Below are 19,592 nucleotides of genomic sequence, written 5' to 3' on the forward strand. Positions count from 1 at the left end.
GCGGCTCAGAAGGCGTTGGAAGGCATGCGCTTTCCTCGACCTTTACACGTCATCGGGGGCGAATCCAGGACTTCCAGGTCCCGATATCTGCAGCCTTTCCCGCGTCTGCCGAACCACCAAGGCCAAAAAATTCAGAGCACCGCCCATGATCAGCATGTTTAAAATGGTTCGCGTGTTTCGTCATTATTTAGAGTATTACTACATTTTCTGCGGTTCTATGGGCAGCTTTCTTCTTCGTAGTCGTAAAAAGCTGGCTAGTTCATCTTGTTGTATCTCTCCCTGGCTCTGTCTTGTACCGAGTTCACGTACTCGGCATAGCTGTTCTTCGTGTTTCGCTGCGCCAACTGCGCCGCGTCGCCCAGATTTCCGCCATCCGCACCCAGACCAACGCCTTCCTGGTACGCGTGCGTGGCGATCACCTCGGTGCGGCCATCGCCATTCGCACCCAGGCCTTGTCCTGTGTTCCAGCCCATCTTGGCCAGCATGCCTGCACCCTTGGAAGGCTGCGGAGGCGGGGTCTTCTCGGCCGGAGGACGGGCCGGTTTATCGTCTTTGCGTGTAGGCTTGTTGTTCTGGAGAGGTTTGGGTTTCGAGGGCTGGTTGAACACGACTCTCCGCTCCTTCGCGCGGTCTCGATACTGAGGTGCCGTCTCCCCGTCTTTGGGCTGCTCCTCCGACTGTTGTGCCATCCTCTTATCCCGGGCAGCTAGTCGGGGCTTGGCAGCCTTGACCTTGTCCTCGTCTTCCATGGCATTCTTGTGGTTCCTTGACTTTTCGTGCGTGTTGAGGTCGTCCAGAGATTTGTACTTCATCATGCAAAGTAAGCAGCATACCTTTTCACGATCGACGTAGGATGCGGTAGCTGCGGGTGATGCTGGCTGATCAGCAACCGCTGGAGGAGGAGGGGCCGCAGTCGCAGACTCAGTTGGCGGGGATGTCGTTGGAGGAGTGGCGTTTGATAGACTCGCCCCAGTCAAAGATATCTTGATCGGGCCTGTGGATATCGCATTCGCCCCAGACAGGGAGATCTTGACTGGGACGCGCTCTTCCACGCCGTTGTCAGCAGCCGGGTCTGCAGGTCGCTTGCCTTCGTGAATTTCGTCGTGCCTTCTCTGCCAGAACGCCATCTGTCCAGCCATCGGCGCAGACTTCTTGGCGGTTGATGCAGCCAGGTTTCCATCAGCCTTGCGCTTCTTGCTCTTCTTTGCCTCGTCACTGGCATCTGTCTTGTCGTTGACTGATACCCCACCAGGAGGCACCTCTGTGATGATCTTCTGGCTGGGGAAAACGTGCGGCTCCCAGTACTTGACTCTGATACCCGGATTGAAAAGGGGGTTGAAGGAAATGTGCTCGATAGAGCGGGTGATTTCTCGCAGCTCTGGAACGAAAACGCCCAAGTGGATGGTCGAGACCGTTACTGACTTGGACGCGATAGTGTACTCTCGCATCATCTTGGTCTTCTGCACCGCAGACAGGGCGTCTTCGACGGTCCAGAACTCAGCGAATCCGAAATTGAATGACTCGTTGGTTTCCTGGTCTCGCATCAGAAAGACGCGATGCAGCGAGCCCGGTTTTGCACCATAGCCTGACGCATCGCCGGTAGGCGCGGTAGACTTCAGCTTCGGCCCATCACCAGAGTTCTTCGGCGCTGTCGGTTTTCGCGCAAGCTCCAACTTCGCAGCACCCGCAGCAAGGACGTCCTCGGTGACTGATGGAGCCAAGGGGAAGAACACCAAAATTTGGGATGGTGCATCAGCTGCGTCGCTTTCACCCGTGAGGAGATGGCGGTATTGTGATGGATCTGGGTTTGTCAGTGCCGGACGTGCAGAGTTAATCCTGATAAAAGCTCACCAGTCGGCGGACCACCGCAGTTCTTGCACCGATTTCTAGTCGAGTAGTTGGAAAAGTCGCAGGCCGGACAGGTCCAGTTCGGCGCAAAGCCAGCCTTGTTGTCTCGTTCGTTGTCATCTCGGTTTCTTGCGTAGTGGATGTAGATGGAAGTCATGCCATCAGCATCGCCGTCGACCACACCTGCAAAATCTAGCACGAGCTTAGGATAGTTCTCCTTGACAAACTCGACGGCATCGTCGACTTGCTCGAATTGCACAAAGGCGCGGCGCTGACCTGGTATGCGTTAACACGGGAAATAGGCCCTACGTATTTGACATCATACCTCGCCCGGATGGAACGCGAATATCAACCGACGGGTACCGCGACAGATCAGCTTGTTGAAAGAGGCAGCTCTTGACATCCTCCATTGACAACCCAGGAGGCAGGCCTTCGAGAATCACAGTATCGCTCGGGTGACCAGCTTGTCGAAGAGGCGATGTAGAACGATCGCGACGAGGATAACGACCTGGGCTGCCACCTGGAGAGGGGGGAAAATCACGAAAATCCTCGTCAGGACCACGTCGGGCATCGTCGCGGCGAGGGCCATCGTCGTAGTAAGAGCGAGGGTAGCCCCGGCCACCTCGATCGTAACGACGTGATCCGCGGTCGTCGCCGTCATGTGGGTGAAGTACCTCAGGGTCTTCATCACGGCGATCCAGATAGTCATCCCGACGACCGCCTTGATCTCCCGATCCAGGACGTGGCTGGTAGGCCTCACGCGCCGATCCATGGTAGTAGCGGTCGTCGTCTCTGCCGCGGTATTCTCCTCGCTCACGCTCCCGATCACGGTGGTGGACCTCCTCGTCGTCGTATGACAGCTCGTAGTTGTTATTCCTGAGGGGAGATCTAGAATAGTCTCGTCGGCCCGTAGGAAAGTTAGCGGAAGCTCAAACCAGCCAGATGTTCTGCAGATGGTCATGTCCTCCGCAGGCTCAGCTTAGTCTCTTTACCCTGCCGCATGCGATAGGCGTCGTTGCTCTGTTGGTGATCTCGCGGAGGGGATCTTCGTCGGTCGTACGGTCCCCTCTCCCTCGAGCGGTTGTTGTCCTCGTACATGTTCGCGGATCGCAGGATGGGGCGTGGGCGGAACGCGAACTCGGGGTGCGCGGAAGGAATTGGGCTTCGTTTCGGAACGAGCAAAAACAAGAAGAAAAAGAAAACCAAGCAAGAAGGCGCGGCGCTGAACCCCAAGAGGCAGCGACGAGACCGTGCCTTTTGTTTCAATCGGTCGTTGGGCGTGAACCAGGATTCGGACCTGAGTTTGTAGGAAACACTGAGGTTGAAGAAGGGACGATCCACCTGGAGTGAAGCTTGACCCTGGCGTGCCAGTGGGTGGTGTGGTGTGCTTGCCTGCTGACCTTATCTCTGAGGTTATCCCTCAATCGGAGATGCACGCTTAGTCAAGCGGGGTCGATAAGGTTGATAAGGACTGGTCTGTGCATGAGTACCTTGACCTTGGGCGTCCAGCGTCTTTGTACCTTACACTGCTGTCTCCCCGCTGACACATTTTCCGAGGAAATCTGTACGACATTTAAAGATGGAAGCAGCTACTGCAAGCGATAATCCCTGATCATATGATGGCCGAAGGACTGCTCACAACAATCCGTCTATACTCTTCTTCATTTCAGTGTCATCAGTGTTCCTGAGAAGCGTTGTTGTGGCGTTCGGAACGGTTATCTGTTAAACGATCCCCCGACAACCCGAATCTGCTCTCTGCAGGTCATCACGAGAAGAACACAGCCGTGGTTGTTGACAGCTGCTCAAGATCGACCAGCAGCCCACCAGCAATGGAGGCTCAAGATCGAGGCCCGTGGGAGGTCTCCGAAGAATCCTGCCATGTCGCCCTCACATACGACCTCCTCGATGCCACCGCCATTATGAACCTTGTGCGCTCACCACAAGCCGGCGCGATCGTCCTCTTCTCCGGGACCACGCGAGACACGTTCGGCGACAAACCTGTCAAGGAGTTACAGTACAGCGCTTACACACCCCTCGCGCTCCGGACCATGATGTCCATCGCCAAATCCATTCTTCAAAAGCATGGCCTCAAAGGAGTGGCCATGATCCACCGCCTCGGCACCGTCCCAATCGGGGAGGAGAGCATTCTGATTGCCGTCTCCTCGCCGCACCGGCAGGCAGCGTGGAGGGCTGGCGAGGAAGCGCTGGAAGAGTGCAAAGCCAAGGTCGAAGTCTGGAAGAGGGAGGAGTTCCACGGCGAGGAGGGCGTGTGGAGGGCGAACCGGGATGGCATCGCAGGGCAAAAGGTCGCCGAGTCGGCTAAAGCTCCGGATCAAGCACCCCCTGCGTCTTCTTGATTGAACCACTGAGGGCGGAGCCCCGCCGTAGCCCTTGCCGCTCATTAGGCTAACAGAGTTGATGATCTGTTGATGAAGGCAAACTCATTGGCTGCGGACTTGGATTGGCAGGCAGATATTACTGCGTCCCGAACCTGGCTCGCATGTCTTCGTCCAGATGCGATTGAGCGACGTGGTTGAGCATCTAGTCGGACAACAAACGTTGCTGCTTACCGGAAGCCACCCTGGACTGACGCCAAGGCTGACAACAGGGGTCCAGAACAGGCAACAAGTTGCTATTTGCACCTCAAAATCGTTGCCGTCGGCCAGATTTCGACAAGATTTCGCGTTCCATAATCGACTGGTAGAAGAATTCAAACATGGAAAAATTATTTCAGAAAGTATCAAGTTGTCAACGAACTTTTGTTCGCGCTGGTTGATGGCTTTGCGGCAGAGTTACTGCACCGCCGTCTGGTGCTGACCGTTTCTCCTGTTGCTGTGCCGCTCAAGAGCACCAACATGATACGAAGACCCAGCATCGTCTACCAGGGTTTCGCGTTTTCCGAGCAAACTGATTTGCGGGCCCGGGCACTCGACTTATACGAATGGCGGGTGCCCTTGGTCTTCGGGGCGGGCGTCAAAAGCATACATTCTCTCCTTCTTCAACTCCAGCTTACGCTGTGACAGCTGCCCTGATCTGCCGTCAAGATGGACCGCAAGACAAGCTCTCAACCAGTCGACGAAGGCAAGATTTTGACCTACGAGGAGAATCACGCACCGGAAGTTGTCACAAGATACGACGACTATCCCACCCCTATCTCCTCTGCTTACAACGGGGGCGAGAAATCCTTCTACGCCCCTCAATATGCTCAATATTCGCAACACCCATCCCAGCAACCTACTACCCCGGAGAAAAGGATTTGCGGCCTGAAGCGAACGACATTTTTTCTCGCAGTCACTCTCGCTGCGGTCATCATCATTGCAGCAGTTGGTGGTGGGGTTGGTGGCTCGATGGCAGTACAGCGAGCAAAAGAGTAAGAGAATTCACCCACGACTCGAGTCGGAAAGCTGATGCGGAAACAAAAAAAGACAAGCGGAAGCAGATTCGAAAGCGACGGCTGTTCTACAGGCCTCCAATATTCCTCTTCCCACGAGCGCGATCACTACTTCGGGTTCATTGACTTCAACGACTACCGCCACGTCCGATTCCACTACCACTGCTGCCAGGGGCGCTTCCATTTCTATCCCGACCTCAGGGCTTTTGACGAGGGACTCGTTGCAAATCAACTGTCCAAACTTGACGGGCAAGACGAGTGCTGTATCGTTGGGGGGAAAGCAGACGAACTTCAACACGGAGTGTAACGTGGACAACACAGGAGACGACGTCGACATTCTGACGCTGGTTGCGTACACGCTGGACACCTGCATGTTGGCATGCGCATCGTACAACAGCAAGAATTCGAATGCCAGCGCTAAGTGTATCGGGGTGCAGTTCAACGGACTGCTCGAGACGATGACCAGCTTGTACGGGGGCAACTGCTTCTTGAAGAAGGACACGGGCAAGAAGGAAACTACGACACAGACGTCGTCCTCGACTATCAAACAGTACAACATGCACCTGGCTGCCATGTTGAGTTGATGTGATGCTGGGACGGAAGCGATGACCGGAGTGCTGTAATGGGATGGGATTGGGCGCTTTTGTTTTTGTACTGGTTTAATGACACGTTTTTGAGATAACCAATTTGCTATCGATTATTGAAGAACAAAGATGCGAATATTTACGCTTCAGACAACTAGAATATTAATATCCAGTCTAGGTATACCAAGGCGGAAGCGGGAGGCCAAGGGGCTTGGGGTGACTAAGCGAATTGCATGGGTCGTAATCGAGTGGTTCTACCACACTCAGCGAACCTCATCTCTTGTGAACCATTGCATACTCAACTCTCAGCTGTCAGCAACACGCTGCTCTCAAGAATGCGGCGCCCACCGATCTAAATCGACCAGAATGCCTAAGACCCCTCATTCATGTCAATCATGATCTCCAAGACTCTCCCTGTGCCCTGCCGAAACGGCGCGCTCGGCATGGTGGCCTCTTTGAGCGTCGCCCGACGAGGCGACCCCGTCAGGTGCACCGCGAGCTCCCCTGGCCAAGCGAAGCTGAAAAATGCTCGTTGGGGATGTGTTGTGCATACCTAACCGCCTCGGGTTGGCGCGATATTACTCTCCTTCCAATCTGGCAGCAAATGCTTCTCAGGTGGCGCAATTATCTGGCCCTGGGCGCCCAGCATCCCGGCAGCTACCCCATAATCACGGCTCAATCCTGAGTCCGTCGACATTGCTGGAGCAGACAGAAAAGGGCCTGCGACCCGGTCCTTTCTTCTTCTGGGATATCCTAGGACCACCGTCCGCTTGCTTCTTCGCTCTCAATCTTCAGCAACTGGCAGGTCGCGCTTTGTCGGCGCTGTCCCGCGGGTTCCCTAACAAACCCCAACGGCGAGCTTCTCCGCATCTCTCCCTGCGGGGGTGGAGCAGCGACAGGGACCTATTAGTCGGGACTGACAGGCGAGAGGTCTGCTGGTTCTCAAGATGAGGTTCTCGAGGGCAATCCCACTCGCGGCGCTGGCAGATACGGTTGTTTCTCAGCTAGTCGTTTCGGCCGATTTCAAAAGAGTCACATTTCCTCCAGATTTGGTCCAAATTACTCGCCGCGACACCCTCGACCTCACAGCGATCAACAACATCACTGGCGGCGGCTACTATTCCGAAGTGGAAGTGGGCACCCCCGGCCAGAAGATGCTGCTGCACCTTGACACGGGGAGCAGCGACACTTGGATTTTGCACAAACAGGCGGACCTCTGTAATAGTCAACGGTTGCAAAGAACGTACAGCACCGGCTGCACGAGGACCTTCGACGCGGACGAGAGCTCGACTTACAAAGTCGTCTCGAGGAATAGCTTCGATATCACATATCTCGACGGCAAGAACATCAAAGGCGACTATATCTCAGACACCATCAGCGTCAATGGGAAGAAGGTCTCGAACCAGCAGTTGGGCCTGGCGATACACACCGTAAAGGGCTCGGGCTTGCTAGGCTTGGGGTTTTCGACGGGGTTATCAACACGACGCAGTTATCCCACCGTCCTTGACAACATGGTGTCACAGAAACTGATCGGTCGGAAAGCCTTCAGCCTATGGTTGGTATGAGTCTCCGAGCGCATTTTTTTAAAAGCTTTCAGTGCTGACCAGTTGTACAGAACGACTTATCGTCATCAGAAGGAACTGTACTATTCGGTGGCATCGACACGGAAAAATACCTTGGGTCGCTTACTACCCTGCCACTCGTGGAAGACTTCCACTCCGAGCGCATGACCAGCTACAGTGTAGCCATGACTGGCGTTTCCATCGAGGCTCCTGATGGGAAGGTGACACAGGCGGGACCGCAGTCTTTCAACGCCTCAACGGTGCTCGATTCAGGCTCTACGGTATGCCTGCTTCCGGACAAGATGACCAAACAAATCTGGGCCAAATTTGACGTGGTCGATGCGGGCTATGGCTTCATCGACTGCAAGTGGAGAGGAGCTGACGGCGACAACTACTTCATCGACTTCGAATTCGACGGTGTTACGATCCGAGTTCCGCTGGAGGAGATGGTCCTCGACAACCTCGACCCGATCATGGACCAGCTGGACGGTCTTCTCCCGTTCGACAACCCCTGCATGTTCGGCATCCAAAGCAACGCCGCCTTCGGCGTCACAAGCAGTGGCTTCGCTCTGCTGGGGGACACGTTTCTGCGAAGCGCGTACGTGGTGTACGACGAGATCAACCATCAAGTCGGCATCGCCCAAGCGAACATAAACTCGACCCGCTCCAACATCATCGAGTTGCGCGCAGATGAAACGGCATTGCCGACGGCGACCGGCGTCGCTACCCAGGTATCGACTCCAGCTCCGACGAGGACTCCGACGAGGGCCGCCGAACCGAATCGCCCTGAGGAGACTTCTATTCCGGTGACCCCGACACCAACAGACCTACAAAACGGTGCATCTCGGTCCGGCACAGCACGGATGGGATCTAATGAGGTCGTAATGATGGCACTTACATCGATATTTGCCGTGTTTGGTGCAGCGCTTCTGGCTGCTTGATCTTCGACCCCAAAAATAGCGTACCATAATGTATGAGACTAATATACCCACACTGCTGGAATTGCAAGAACGCAACCTGTAGACGGAAGCTCGCGGCGAAACTCGAATAAATTCACTCACTTGATCTTAATCCCAACACGGCCAGCCTCTGTTGGATTGACACGATTCAGGTTCATCTGAAGCTGAGCACGCCGTGTAAAGTTCAAATCTTCAAGGTGTGGAGCGGGTACACCCGATGGGGAAATTTTTTTCATGCACTTTTCGTCACTCCTACCGGGTGGGCGGCTTTTCAACTCATCTCATCCCGAACTCGGCTTCATCGTCCCATTGACTCAACTCTCCATTCACTCACAAGGGTCGCAAGGATCTTGAGATATCGTTTCCAATTCTCTTCTCACGAGGCAGCCTTTTATTCATTCCCACCTCACTCCAACAACGAAAGCTTGGCCTCTGCCCCTCATCGATTACCCCTCCACCCCACCTTCTCCCATCTACCTACACAATCAAACACAATGGCGACCACCGACCGCGTCACCTCCGTCGACCTGACGGGCCTCAAGAAGATCGGCCAGGGCAAGGTCCGCGACGTCTTTGAAGTCGACGACAAGACCCTCCTCTTCGTCGCCTCCGACAGGGTCTCGGCCTTTGACGTGGTCATGCAGAACGGCATCCCCGACAAGGGCGCCATCCTCACCCACGCCTCCGTGAGTTGAACTCCCGCCGCCGTCGCCGTAGACTGCCGAAACACCGTCATCGCTAACCACGAAAAAACCTCGCTGCAGGCCCACTGGTTCAAGGTGCTGACGGACCGAGTCCCCGGCCTCAAGACCCACTTCATCACCCTCGACCCCCCGGCCGGCCTTCCCGCCGCCGACGCCGCCCTCATCAAGAACCGCGCCATGCAGGTCCGCCGTCTCAAGGTCGTCCCCCTCGAGGCCATCGGTTCGTCGTCCCACTCTCTCTTTCTCATCACATCAACCCTCGCACAGTCTAACCCATCCCCCAGTCCGCGGCTACATCACCGGCTCCGCCTGGAACGAGTACAAGTCCAAGGGCACCGTCCACGGCATCGCGGTGCCCGCCGGCATGCAGCAGTCCCAGGCCTTCCCCGCGCCCCTGTACACGCCCAGCACCAAGGCCGAGCAGGGCGAGCACGACGAGAACATCCACCCGGACGAGGCCGCCCGGCTGGTCGGCGAGGCGACGGCGCGCCGCGTCGAGCAGCTCTCGCTGCGGCTCTACTCGGCCGCGCGCGACTACGCCGCCGAGCGCGGCATCATCCTCGCCGACACCAAGTTCGAGTTCGGCGTCGACCCGGAGACGGACGAGATCGTCCTCGTCGACGAGGTGCTCACGCCCGACAGCAGCCGGTACTGGCCCGCCGACAAGTACGAGGTCGGCCGCGACCAGGAGAGCTTCGACAAGCAGTTCATCCGCAACTGGCTCATCGAGAACGGGCTCAAGGGCAAGGAGGGCGTCACGCTGCCCGAGGAGGTCTGCCTCGCTACGGCGGAGAAGTACAAGGAGGTGTTTTTGAAGTTGGTCGGTAAGAGCTTTGACGAGGTTGCTAAGGCGTGAGGAGGGGAGATTGATGAAGATTGATTGAGATGTGGTCTGCTTGCGATGTAGATTCCGAAATTCATAAAATGAAAGATGAACAACAGTTAAAAAGGATGCCTTAAGTGGCGAAAACCCATCCTCATACTGCCAGTGACCAACATATGTACATTGACACGGCCATCATCTCCAATCAGATGCACTCATCGCCACACTCAAACGCGCATCATAGTAAGAAAACTCATATTCGGGTTATGAGATCACTCGCTCAAGAAACCCCATAACTGCAGGTGGTGGTTGTGGAGGCGCCAATGACGCATGTTTACACTTTTTCACAACGGCAAAGCAACGGTTGTGCCTTCGTATGTCCAAACACCTTCGATGATGAATGCTGCGGAACACATTTGAAAAGTTAAAATCCACTCATCCACGTTTTCAGGTGTTTGTGCTGGAGTACGATTTACGTGGATAGCCTTAGGAAAACTCCTGTCGTCCTGCAGCCCCATGCCGCCAGCCGTCCTTCCCGTTTCCGTTGTGTTCTTCCCTCCGACGTCACAGAGTTATACCTCTACGGCACTGGGTTCAAGTCATGAGGATGGCGTCAACTATCTCGTGGAAGATTCCTCTCTCTGTACCGCCGCTCATGCGAAGTCTTAGTTAACCTCTGTGTGTTTTGACCGCACCTTTTCCATCTTCGTCGCCTTATCACGTCTCCACATGGCCCAACTGGCGAGAACCCAGATGAGCCCGATGGTAAGAGCCAAAGCAAGAACTGTTGGAGGTAAGACGCATGAGAAGAATTTCTGTCCAGGCTCGTTGATGATGTGACGTGTGAGATGGGAGGGAGGATGGTCTTGGGAGGAGACACATTCAAAGTTATTCTCAGCTAACAGCACTTTTAGATCTCGCCCAGTCGTGAATGATAGACTTGATGGCATCCTACGCAGAGTTCCACGGGCATCTCAAACTCAAATATGATGAATGAGACCCGTAAATGAGAACCCCGTTGGGAAAGCTTGCTGGTAGCCCTATCAGAGATTCAATATCGGTTTACCTATAAAACAGATGACCTCCATCGTTTTTCTTTCACTCAAAATTCTACCCCGAACCTAATCAGACTTCTGAAATCCGCATCTTAGGAACCATCTCACACATTTCTCCGCCACCATGAGAATCGCTGCTGCTGCCAGTGTGCTCTTTGCACTCAAGGCAAGTTCCCACACTCCCGTCTAACGGCGGCTGTGCTAACGCTGTGAGTAGGCCTTCGCCTTGCCTACCGGTGACGAGCTCCCCGACCACCCTGCCATCGACAGTGAGAATGACGACTTCAGCTTGACCTTCACCGGACCCGTCGTCGTCGGCGGTCCCAACGTGACCCTCGCCGGGTCCGCCAAGTCCATCTACCACCAGGTCGTCAAGCTCAACCCCAACTACGACGCGGACTTTTCGTTCAATAAATCCGATGCCGTAAGTTCCATCAACATGAAAGAGCAAATGGACCCTCCCCTGTCCCTGGGCAGTCGCCCAGCCTGCTGTCCCGCCATGTCGATCATCCTCCATAGACGCCGTCGTCTGCCGCCGTGCCTCTTGCTGACGTGTGGTGGGTTTCGCAGGAAAACTCCAATACTTCTACGAGCACCTCCTCGATGTCCAGTCTCCAGCCTAGGGATGATCATGCCATCCAGCGTATGGCTGATGCGAATGACCCTGACCTTGGTCCTCAACATGGCACCTTCGACTGCGACATAGACGACAAGGTGGTCCACGACGCCGTGTCAAGGTGCATTGAGGGTTTCGATTACCTCCAGAAACTCGGAAACGCTGCTTGCGGAGCCGCACCTAATTCGACCGCTCGCGTGAGCTGCTCCGAAAAGTGCGGCCTGTTCTATCACAACCTCGTACGTTACAAGCAAACAAACCCCTCCCACCCTCCCACCCTTTTGTTTTGCTTCAAAATGCTAGAAGGCCGAATCATTGCTAACATGTACGGGTTGCCCGTAGACACCTTTTCACCGCGACCGCCCTTGCATAGATGTCCGCAATGATCTCGTGAGGATTTTAAGAAAGTGCGGCAACAGCGTGTGGCTGGGCGAGAGCTGGGATGCCAAGGGGCGTCTGACTAAACCAGATGGGAAGGACTACGTTGAACTTCGAAGGGACAAGTGCTAAGGGCTGCAGAGGCCTCTGCTGTGAAGAGCTGTTGCGTTGTCTCTCCTGAAGGATTTGAGTATGAAGCATTTTGGCATGGACAAGATGTTCAGGACTTTACGGATAGACCGGCGGTAACGAGCTTGGTGATTCTCATGTCATGATCTCTTCATGAACGTGTCAGTGGCGGGCAACTTTTGTATCTTGAGTAGTAGATTGCAAAGACAATGACAGTACGCAAACGGCCTTCGGGAAGTGAATCTGAACTGTGTCATTAAACCTGCCATGAATCTAATTCTAACTTTCACACACTTGGTGTCTCCAAGCCAACCAAACTCCCAATTATCTCCCGCCTCTTCTTCTATCTTACATATGGTACCATGGTCCAGGAGCAGGAGCCCCTGCCTGATGATTCTCCATCAGCGGGTTCTCCATCAACGGAAACGAATTCTCCATCAGCGGATCAGGTGCGACAAAAGACTCTGCGATGACTCCATTGGCCTGCGTACCAAAACTGGCGAAGCCCTGTGCGTAAAAAAGGTCGCTGTTCCCTCCGAAAGACGACCCAAGTTGATTTCCGTCGTTCGTCCAGATCCAGTTCCGGCTGGTCGCGTTATGCAACGGCGGGTACCAACCTCCAAAGTTGATGCCAGCATTCATTCCTTCCATGTTGAAAGAAGACTGTTGCGCATCGAACATTGGAGGTACCGTGTCTGAAGAGCCTTCCAACAACCCATCCGAGGTATATATTGCTGGCATGGCGATTGACTGGGCGGCTTCGGTCGGTTGCGTGCTTCGAGTCGACTCGGCTGGGCGTGGGTCTCGTTCCGAGGTGTCCGAGTGACCAGTGGCTTCTACCTCTGGTGATTCTGATTTGGACGCCTCGCTCGCTTCCGCTGCCGCCGCCATTTCCCGAGGCTGCCAGGTCATCATCACATCTGACCCCTTCAAAGCATCCTCGACCCTTCGACGCTCCACACTGCTGAATCTCTTTCCAAGTGCCTTCTCAACCAATTCACAAATGGTTTCTTCCAGGAGTGAGGGGACGCCTTGCGTGAATTGGGGCCAGGTCCCGCGCTGAGTCGCTGGCACAGGGCCAGATCCGCAGGTAACTCCATCAATGAAGAGCTGATAGACTGCCATCAAAAGTTAGTGAGACATTCCAACTCTTGCCAGACGAGACTCAAAGAGTGCTTACACGGATCAGGCATCTTGTCACTGTTCGGGAAGAGAATCCCATACACATGCCTCCACTTGTCCTCTTCTGACTTGACTTCTGGTGGGTATCTCTTGCCCTTCAGCTTTTTCAGCTGAGATGCATTGAAGCCCTCAACAGAAACCGCTTCATTAAGCTCGCAAGAGACTTCCAAGCGCCGGTGCTCTGCAACGTCTTCGTCTTCATCGAACGTCTCCCCACAGCGGCTGCAGTGTGGTTCCTGCTGGTGCGTTCGGTACAGGTGCTCTCTGGCCAAAGTCATTATCCAAGCTTGAGTGAGAACAGCATGGAAAGAGCTTACTTCATTCTATGGACAGTATCGTAAGCTGACCCGCGGCAGCCTTTTCTCTGTCCGTACGTGTGTGGATCATATTTCAGATACGGACAGGCCAGCCGCCGCTCAAAGACCGACTCCACAGGTGTTTGAGGGCCATGGTCGATCTTGCGTTTCTTACCGGACCGCGTTGTGGTTGCAGGTTCATCGCCTACGTTGTTTGACATCTCTAACCTGGCATTGTCACAGCCAGCATGCTGGTCACCCTATGTCATGTGTTAGCTCGAGCCTTTGGTACCCAAAGCAGTATTGGCTTTAAGTCTTAGCGACGATGACGTACACCACCATCGGTAAAGGGGTTTTCTGGCTGTTGACTCAACAGCTGTGTTGACGTATTGTACGCCGATGTTGAGAGGGTAGTTGTGATCTCGACTGGCAGCTGCTGTGTTTCCAGAAGGGAGTTCTTGGGTGCTAAGATAGAGGTCATGATCTCACTTGGCAGCTGTTGAATGTGTGTAAAGAAACTGTAACTAGCTCGGAGGGTGTGAACGTCACAAGGGACCTTTCACATAAAACGCAGAACTTCTTTTTGATGCTCAACAATTGCGGATATATAAGATGAACGCGAAGCCATACAGTACAAGGTAAAGTAATGGAAGATGTAGTCCAAAAATTCATGAGGAATTGGAAATCAGCAGATTGACTTATAGACCGAGACTAGGAGGTGGTTGATGTGTTGCGGACAACATGTTGTGCGCACCAATCAGACTGGGATTGAAATCTCGCTGACGTCTTGCCAATCAGGATCCATTGTCATTGAAATATCCACCAACCTACCTACATCAACACGACAGGCGCACCGGCCCAATGGGGAGCAGAGGGGAAGAAGACAGAAGCAGCACGTGGCACCGTGGAAAGCGAGAGGGAGAGGACTCCCTGAATGCTGCCGCGATAACTTGATCCTGGTACTTTCATGCTCCCGCCCCTAGGACCGCAAAGTGTTGATATGATGCTTTCGCAGCTGAGTACTTGAATCACGATGGCTATACAGAAAAGATCATCGTTGTCTCGACGGCTGACTGAAGTCAAGCGCTTGCTAACCTTTCCCGCAAATACACTATTTGTACCACCTCAGACTCAGAAATTTCCCACCGACTTCAGGTTGACGATTGAACATATTCTTTTGCGGATTAACAATCGTTGATGAACAATTGAACATTAAGGTCTTTAGCATCCGAACCAGCCGTACCCCAGGGTACTTCCTCCGCAACACAGGTCCAACAAGGCCCGGTTTCCGTGATCCAATTCTTTCCTCGCCCAGAGTGATATCCCGAGGCGCCGCTGAAAGCCGTATCGTTTCCTTGGTGCTTCATGGCTCAAGCAAGATCTCTTTCGCGTGATCTGTCCGTCTTCGCTTGGCTCAATTCCCGCAAAACTTATATCTGCCCACAGTCAACAGATCTGATCCAATTGGCTGAGTCTGATGATGCGTTTGAACCTGTGTCGCGGTTCAACTTTGCACGAGTCCGCCTGAGTTGCTGGTCGTCTAGCCCCATGGACTTCAAGTGATGTCGCCAATACTCTGTTGCTTCACTCTACTGAGGCTTAATCAGAATTATTTCCCATTGTTGTCCCATATCTGGTCCTTGAAGTCGTCGCGAATGTTCCTCTGGATGTGCCGGTGGCTGGGACTGAGGTCGGCGACTGGAACAGTTTTGGCTGGTCCTAGATTGTCTGCTGCAACTCAATGCTTGTCGCACACACTACCCTTCATCTGTAATTATCTCTGCATCCGAAGTTTTCAACATCGCATACGCATCTAAGGCCATGGCCGCTATGAGCATCGTTGAGCGTCCAGCCTGCTTTCGTCAAGAATCAAACGTCCATAGAACTCAACCTTTTTGAGGTCTCTCATCTCAAGATGGACAGAGTGCTTTCTCTATCGATGATTCCGAACCTCGCAACCCACATGTCCGCCTTGCGCAGGAACAAAGGTCTGTTTGGAGAGATCTCATGACTGTTCGACGAAACGTTGCATGATTGAATGTAAAGATGTCGAAAATCTTTATGGGACGAGGCTTTCGAAGGTGCACATTCATGAGGCTGCTCAGGGATTGAAGGTCTGCCTCACAGCAGCTCCTGGGCTCGCGAGAACAAATGCGCACTTTCGCAATTCCGTCTTTACGTACATCTCGGTCCCTGTTCGTGACGTAATTTGGGTTGCCGACCCAATGGCGACCAGGTGCAGTCAGCCCGTTGACTTACTAGATGACTGCCACCAGTACGAACGGCCACCTCAAACCCCGCTCGCTCTGCTAACCTGCTGGGCCGCAAGGGGGACCTCAATCCCCGATTCGCTGACATGCTCAAGGGACGGCCGAAAGAGGATCCATGCAGTCTCACCCGCAGATGAGCGCGAATGTTCGCTCCGATGCGAGGAATGCGCTGGCTACCCTTCAACGCATAACACGCACCTGAGCAAGCCGAGTTCCAGCCTGGTCATCGCCCAGCCAGTACAATCTAGCAAATGGACCAGCATCTACCGTACTCAGCAACTGCGTATTTATTGGCTTCACCACCCTTCACCACTCGCGATTTCACGCCATATTCATACTTCATAGTCCTTCATAATGAATATCAGCTGCTCTCTTCCGACGCAAAACCTCGTCACGATTCCCCTCCGTCTCGCACCAACGCTCCGGTTTCCCAACTTCAACTTAAGGAAGTGAGTTTGCTATGCTTCTCATTAACAAAAATAGAGAACAGGACATAAGCCCAACAGATTTGTCATTTGCTAATCATGAAGACCCAGTTGGGATAACCGCTCATGTAATCGTTCATGAAGTCGCTTTTAAAGCTTTTGGTCGAACCACTCCAACCATCGTTTCAGTCGCCTGGGATCTGGTTGAGCATGTTATTGAGACCAATGGCCTCAGATATGTAACCTAGGATATGGGGTTGCAGAATTCAAGGTATGTCTGCCTGATCCGACCACTTTCGTAAAGATGACGAGCCGAGGGATGTTGATTTAGCTTTAGTATCAGGTCAGTTTGATGCCGATGACGATATTCTGGTGGGAAACGCCAGGTATTCACCGGAGAGCATGATACTTATAAGCAGAATGCCAAGGGAACTCGCAATCCCGCAACCGGGTGCTATACCTGCGAAGTCTTAATACCACTATCACCCGATTCGTGATATGAAGCTGTGTCTTTTGAGATATATATATACGACGCTCTTCAATGCTTCCGAGCCGCAGACTTTAGAGCTATTCGTCCACTTGAACTAAATAAGACTATCTTCTAGATTTCACATCCCGAGCCATCGCTCATCAGCAGCAGCCCATGCTTGATTGGTTCCCGCCAAGGGATATTCATTCGCTGCCAGAAACGCTTCCGTAGTGACGATGTCAGGCTGTCCGCCACAGTTCCCGAAGTTCTGAACTTGCAATGAATCGGTATGCCCCTCGAAAGAAAACATAAACCCATAATTCCCACCGTTGATCCAGTCATAGCTTATCCTGTTGTCCAACGGCCACCGAGACCAGTCGCCAAACTCAAACTCCTCGCCCATAGAGAAGTTTTCTAGTTCAAGAGGAGATATCCGTGGCTCGGTAGGCGGAGGTGCCACGTTCAGAGTGTCCTTCGGTGCCACATCCGACGGAACGGCTTCGGGCATGCTGCTTAAAGCAAACATCGCCAAAGGCTCCGCGGCGTCTGGAGTATGGAGACTCTGGCTCAGCTCGGATGAACCTGGCGTTAGCCCTGAGCCCTCTGGCTCGTCAATGATTCGCTCCTCTGAAGAATCGTGAGTGGTCTCCTTGTCTGCCCTCGCTTCTGGACCTTCTTTCTGGGACAGCTGGCTCATCTTTACCGCAAACCCCTTGAACACGTCCATAAGCTTCCGACGTTTCGCCAAGCTGAGTTCCATGCCGATTGCCTTCTCCGCCAGTGCGTATGTATCTTCCTCTAGCTGCAACGGGACGTCTTGCGGGAGAATGTGCTCAGTGTCTTCTAGATCCAACCGTATCAAGCCAGATTTTCGGGATTCGTCATCGAAAATGGGCTTGTAAACTGTAATGACAGTCAGTAATCATTCCAGCGACCCTTGAACTGGGACCCAAGCTCCGCTGGGGTCTAAGAGAATGCTTACAGGGATCGGGCGTGTCCTTGCAGTTTGGAAAGAGTATCCCGTATATATGTTTCCATTTGTCCTCGCGGGAATTGACCCCTTTCACTCGCTTCTTACTCTTCAGCTTCTCGCCTTGGGCTTTATCATAACCCTCGAGTGAGATCCCTTCAACAACTTCACAAACAGTCTTGGATTTCAGATGTCTGTTTCTCTCCTCTTCATCATCAAATATAGTACGGCAACGCGGGCAGTTCTCCTTCTGCCTATGGGTTCTGTATAGGTGCTCCCTTCCAGCCCCGAGTTAGCTTCTCAACATCAAAGAAGTGCATAATATGTTAGTATTTGGGAACTCACTTTAGTCTGTGTATGTCCTTGAAAGCAGCTCCGCGACAACCTCGCAGCTGCCCATACTTTTCCGCATCATGCTTTAGGTACGGACACGCCAGCAGGGGTAGCAAGGCCGGCTCAGGATGAGGTTGAGGTTCGTCCAACCGTTTTCGTTTCTGGTTGCGTCCAGGCACTGATGGTCTCTTATTGTCCTCGATTTCTGAGATGTCCAGATCGGCGTCAAAGCGAACATTCACCGCACGCGGTCCGTTTGAATGTTCCCCCGATCTAGCCTTCGTGTCGGAATCGTGACCTCCGGGTGCCCTTGACTCCATGAAGCGGTGTGTTTCGCCGTGCTCGCCCATCTGACTATTGCGGTTGACTTCCCCCGGAGTAGCAGGCGTCTTGAGGTCATCGGCGGGTTCGCCTCGACCAAAACTGCTTCTCGAAGGAAAAGGACGACGCAAGGCACGAACAGTGTTGTAGGACATCCCCAGTTGCACATCTCGGCAATTTTTCGAAGGCAGATCTTGAAGCTCGCCATCTTCGTCCGAACTGCATGCTTCGAAGAAAGGCATCTATGCCGACCATTAGCTTCCGCCCTCTAAAACTCATGTCGTCGAGACAGTGCTCTCGCTCCATGGGCCGACGTACCTCAAGCAGAGTCGCAGACCAATTCTCGCTTTGGGAGGGGCCATCACTGTCCCGCTCTTCGACGATCGGCTCCGTTGATGACGTCTGGTTTGCCAGGTGAAGAAGTCTCTCACGATTGGCCTCCCGACGTCGCAACCTCTCGGCTCTCGACGCAACAGCATCATGACTCAACGGTGCCAACTCTTCATTGTCAGACTCGCTGCGCTCAGAAACGGTCCGCTTTCCTATACTGCTCGCAGTGCAGCGGCGAACCCTGCGCAGCTCTCGCAGCTTGCGAATGAACTCGACATGCTCGGCCTCTTCATCATCGGTGTCAGAGGAGTCTGAATTCGAGGCGCTGCAGTTCAAGTTGCGCATGTCTCGTAGTAGGCTGTGCGGGATCTCGAAGGGGCCGGGGCTCTTCGTGTCCTTGGAGTCGACATTCTCGTCGTCGGATGCTTCATCATAGCCGTCGAAAACAAACGTGATGTGAGCCTCGTCGAGACTCAACTCTGCTATCCAGCTCGCCAGCCTGTCAGAGGCATCGTCTTGCTCGCCGATGATGCTGTACTCCTGGATCGTCGCCGAGTCGGCAGGCTCGCTTTTGACGGCGGACATGTTGGAAGGTTGAATAGTCAGAGATGGCTGTCGGGGCAAGGCGAAGACAAGAACGGGATTGATGCGTATTGAGTCGATGTTCATCGAGGTCAATCTTGCTTTTTAAAGACCAAAACAGAATATCGCAGCTTCGCAATTCTCAATGGTCGTACTTACGGACCCTTGCCTCGCGCCCATCTGTGGTTGGCTACAGTATATGCAATGCATGGCGCAGCAGAGCTGAGCCGACAGCCCCGCCCAAGCGCGTATCTTTCTCTTCTCGGATTCATCGTCATCATCTTTCTGATAGTCGGAATGATTAATGGCGACCTATGTCGGCATTCGACAGCTCGAAAGACGGCCGTCAGTCGGTGAAAGCGAAG

General features: G+C 53.7%; 8 protein-coding genes across 8 annotated transcripts; 5 read left to right on the forward strand and 3 right to left on the reverse strand.

Annotated features, from left to right (window-relative positions):
* Window positions 1–254: 254 nt before the first annotated feature.
* Window positions 255–2,620, reverse strand: CkaCkLH20_03156 (uncharacterized protein; the record flags this gene model as incomplete). Its single annotated transcript, XM_038885875.1, has 4 exons — window positions 255–1,801; window positions 1,852–2,124; window positions 2,174–2,243; window positions 2,309–2,620. The coding sequence occupies 4 exons, from the start codon at window positions 2,618–2,620 to the stop codon at window positions 255–257; spliced, it is 2,202 nt and encodes a 733-aa protein (XP_038749074.1).
* A 1,057-nt stretch (window positions 2,621–3,677) lies between these two features.
* Window positions 3,678–4,205, forward strand: CkaCkLH20_03157 (molybdenum cofactor synthesis protein 2b; the record flags this gene model as incomplete). The annotated part of the gene is made up of 1 exon (XM_038885876.1): window positions 3,678–4,205. The coding sequence occupies one exon, from the start codon at window positions 3,678–3,680 to the stop codon at window positions 4,203–4,205; it is 528 nt and encodes a 175-aa protein (XP_038749075.1).
* Window positions 4,206–4,892: 687 nt separating this feature from the next.
* Window positions 4,893–5,823, forward strand: CkaCkLH20_03158 (uncharacterized protein; the record flags this gene model as incomplete). The annotated part of the gene is made up of 2 exons (XM_038885877.1): window positions 4,893–5,218; window positions 5,274–5,823. The coding sequence occupies 2 exons, from the start codon at window positions 4,893–4,895 to the stop codon at window positions 5,821–5,823; spliced, it is 876 nt and encodes a 291-aa protein (XP_038749076.1).
* A 1,049-nt stretch (window positions 5,824–6,872) lies between these two features.
* Window positions 6,873–8,326, forward strand: CkaCkLH20_03159 (aspartic endopeptidase; the record flags this gene model as incomplete). The annotated part of the gene is made up of 2 exons (XM_038885878.1): window positions 6,873–7,382; window positions 7,439–8,326. 2 exons carry the CDS (start codon window positions 6,873–6,875, stop codon window positions 8,324–8,326), a joined length of 1,398 nt encoding a protein of 465 aa, XP_038749077.1.
* A 512-nt stretch (window positions 8,327–8,838) lies between these two features.
* CkaCkLH20_03160 (phosphoribosylaminoimidazole-succinocarboxamidesynthase) lies at window positions 8,839–9,904 on the forward strand (the record flags this gene model as incomplete). Its single annotated transcript, XM_038885879.1, has 3 exons — window positions 8,839–9,030; window positions 9,109–9,268; window positions 9,333–9,904. 3 exons carry the CDS (start codon window positions 8,839–8,841, stop codon window positions 9,902–9,904), a joined length of 924 nt encoding a protein of 307 aa, XP_038749078.1.
* A 696-nt stretch (window positions 9,905–10,600) lies between these two features.
* On the forward strand, window positions 10,601–12,052 carry CkaCkLH20_03161 (uncharacterized protein; the record flags this gene model as incomplete). Its single annotated transcript, XM_038885880.1, has 4 exons — window positions 10,601–10,636; window positions 11,144–11,350; window positions 11,497–11,781; window positions 11,885–12,052. The coding sequence occupies 4 exons, from the start codon at window positions 10,601–10,603 to the stop codon at window positions 12,050–12,052; spliced, it is 696 nt and encodes a 231-aa protein (XP_038749079.1).
* A 345-nt stretch (window positions 12,053–12,397) lies between these two features.
* Window positions 12,398–14,008, reverse strand: CkaCkLH20_03162 (uncharacterized protein; the record flags this gene model as incomplete). The annotated part of the gene is made up of 4 exons (XM_038885881.1): window positions 12,398–13,167; window positions 13,230–13,495; window positions 13,549–13,787; window positions 13,862–14,008. The coding sequence occupies 4 exons, from the start codon at window positions 14,006–14,008 to the stop codon at window positions 12,398–12,400; spliced, it is 1,422 nt and encodes a 473-aa protein (XP_038749080.1).
* Window positions 14,009–16,830: 2,822 nt separating this feature from the next.
* On the reverse strand, window positions 16,831–19,314 carry CkaCkLH20_03163 (uncharacterized protein; the record flags this gene model as incomplete). Its single annotated transcript, XM_038885882.1, has 4 exons — window positions 16,831–17,594; window positions 17,674–17,939; window positions 18,007–18,557; window positions 18,634–19,314. 4 exons carry the CDS (start codon window positions 19,312–19,314, stop codon window positions 16,831–16,833), a joined length of 2,262 nt encoding a protein of 753 aa, XP_038749081.1.
* Window positions 19,315–19,592: the final 278 nt, after the last annotated feature.

The sequence above is a fragment of the Colletotrichum karsti genome (genome assembly GCF_011947395.1).
Source record: "Colletotrichum karsti strain CkLH20 chromosome Unknown Scaffold7, whole genome shotgun sequence".
In the NCBI taxonomy this organism is placed as follows: Eukaryota; Fungi; Ascomycota; class Sordariomycetes; order Glomerellales; family Glomerellaceae; genus Colletotrichum; species Colletotrichum karsti.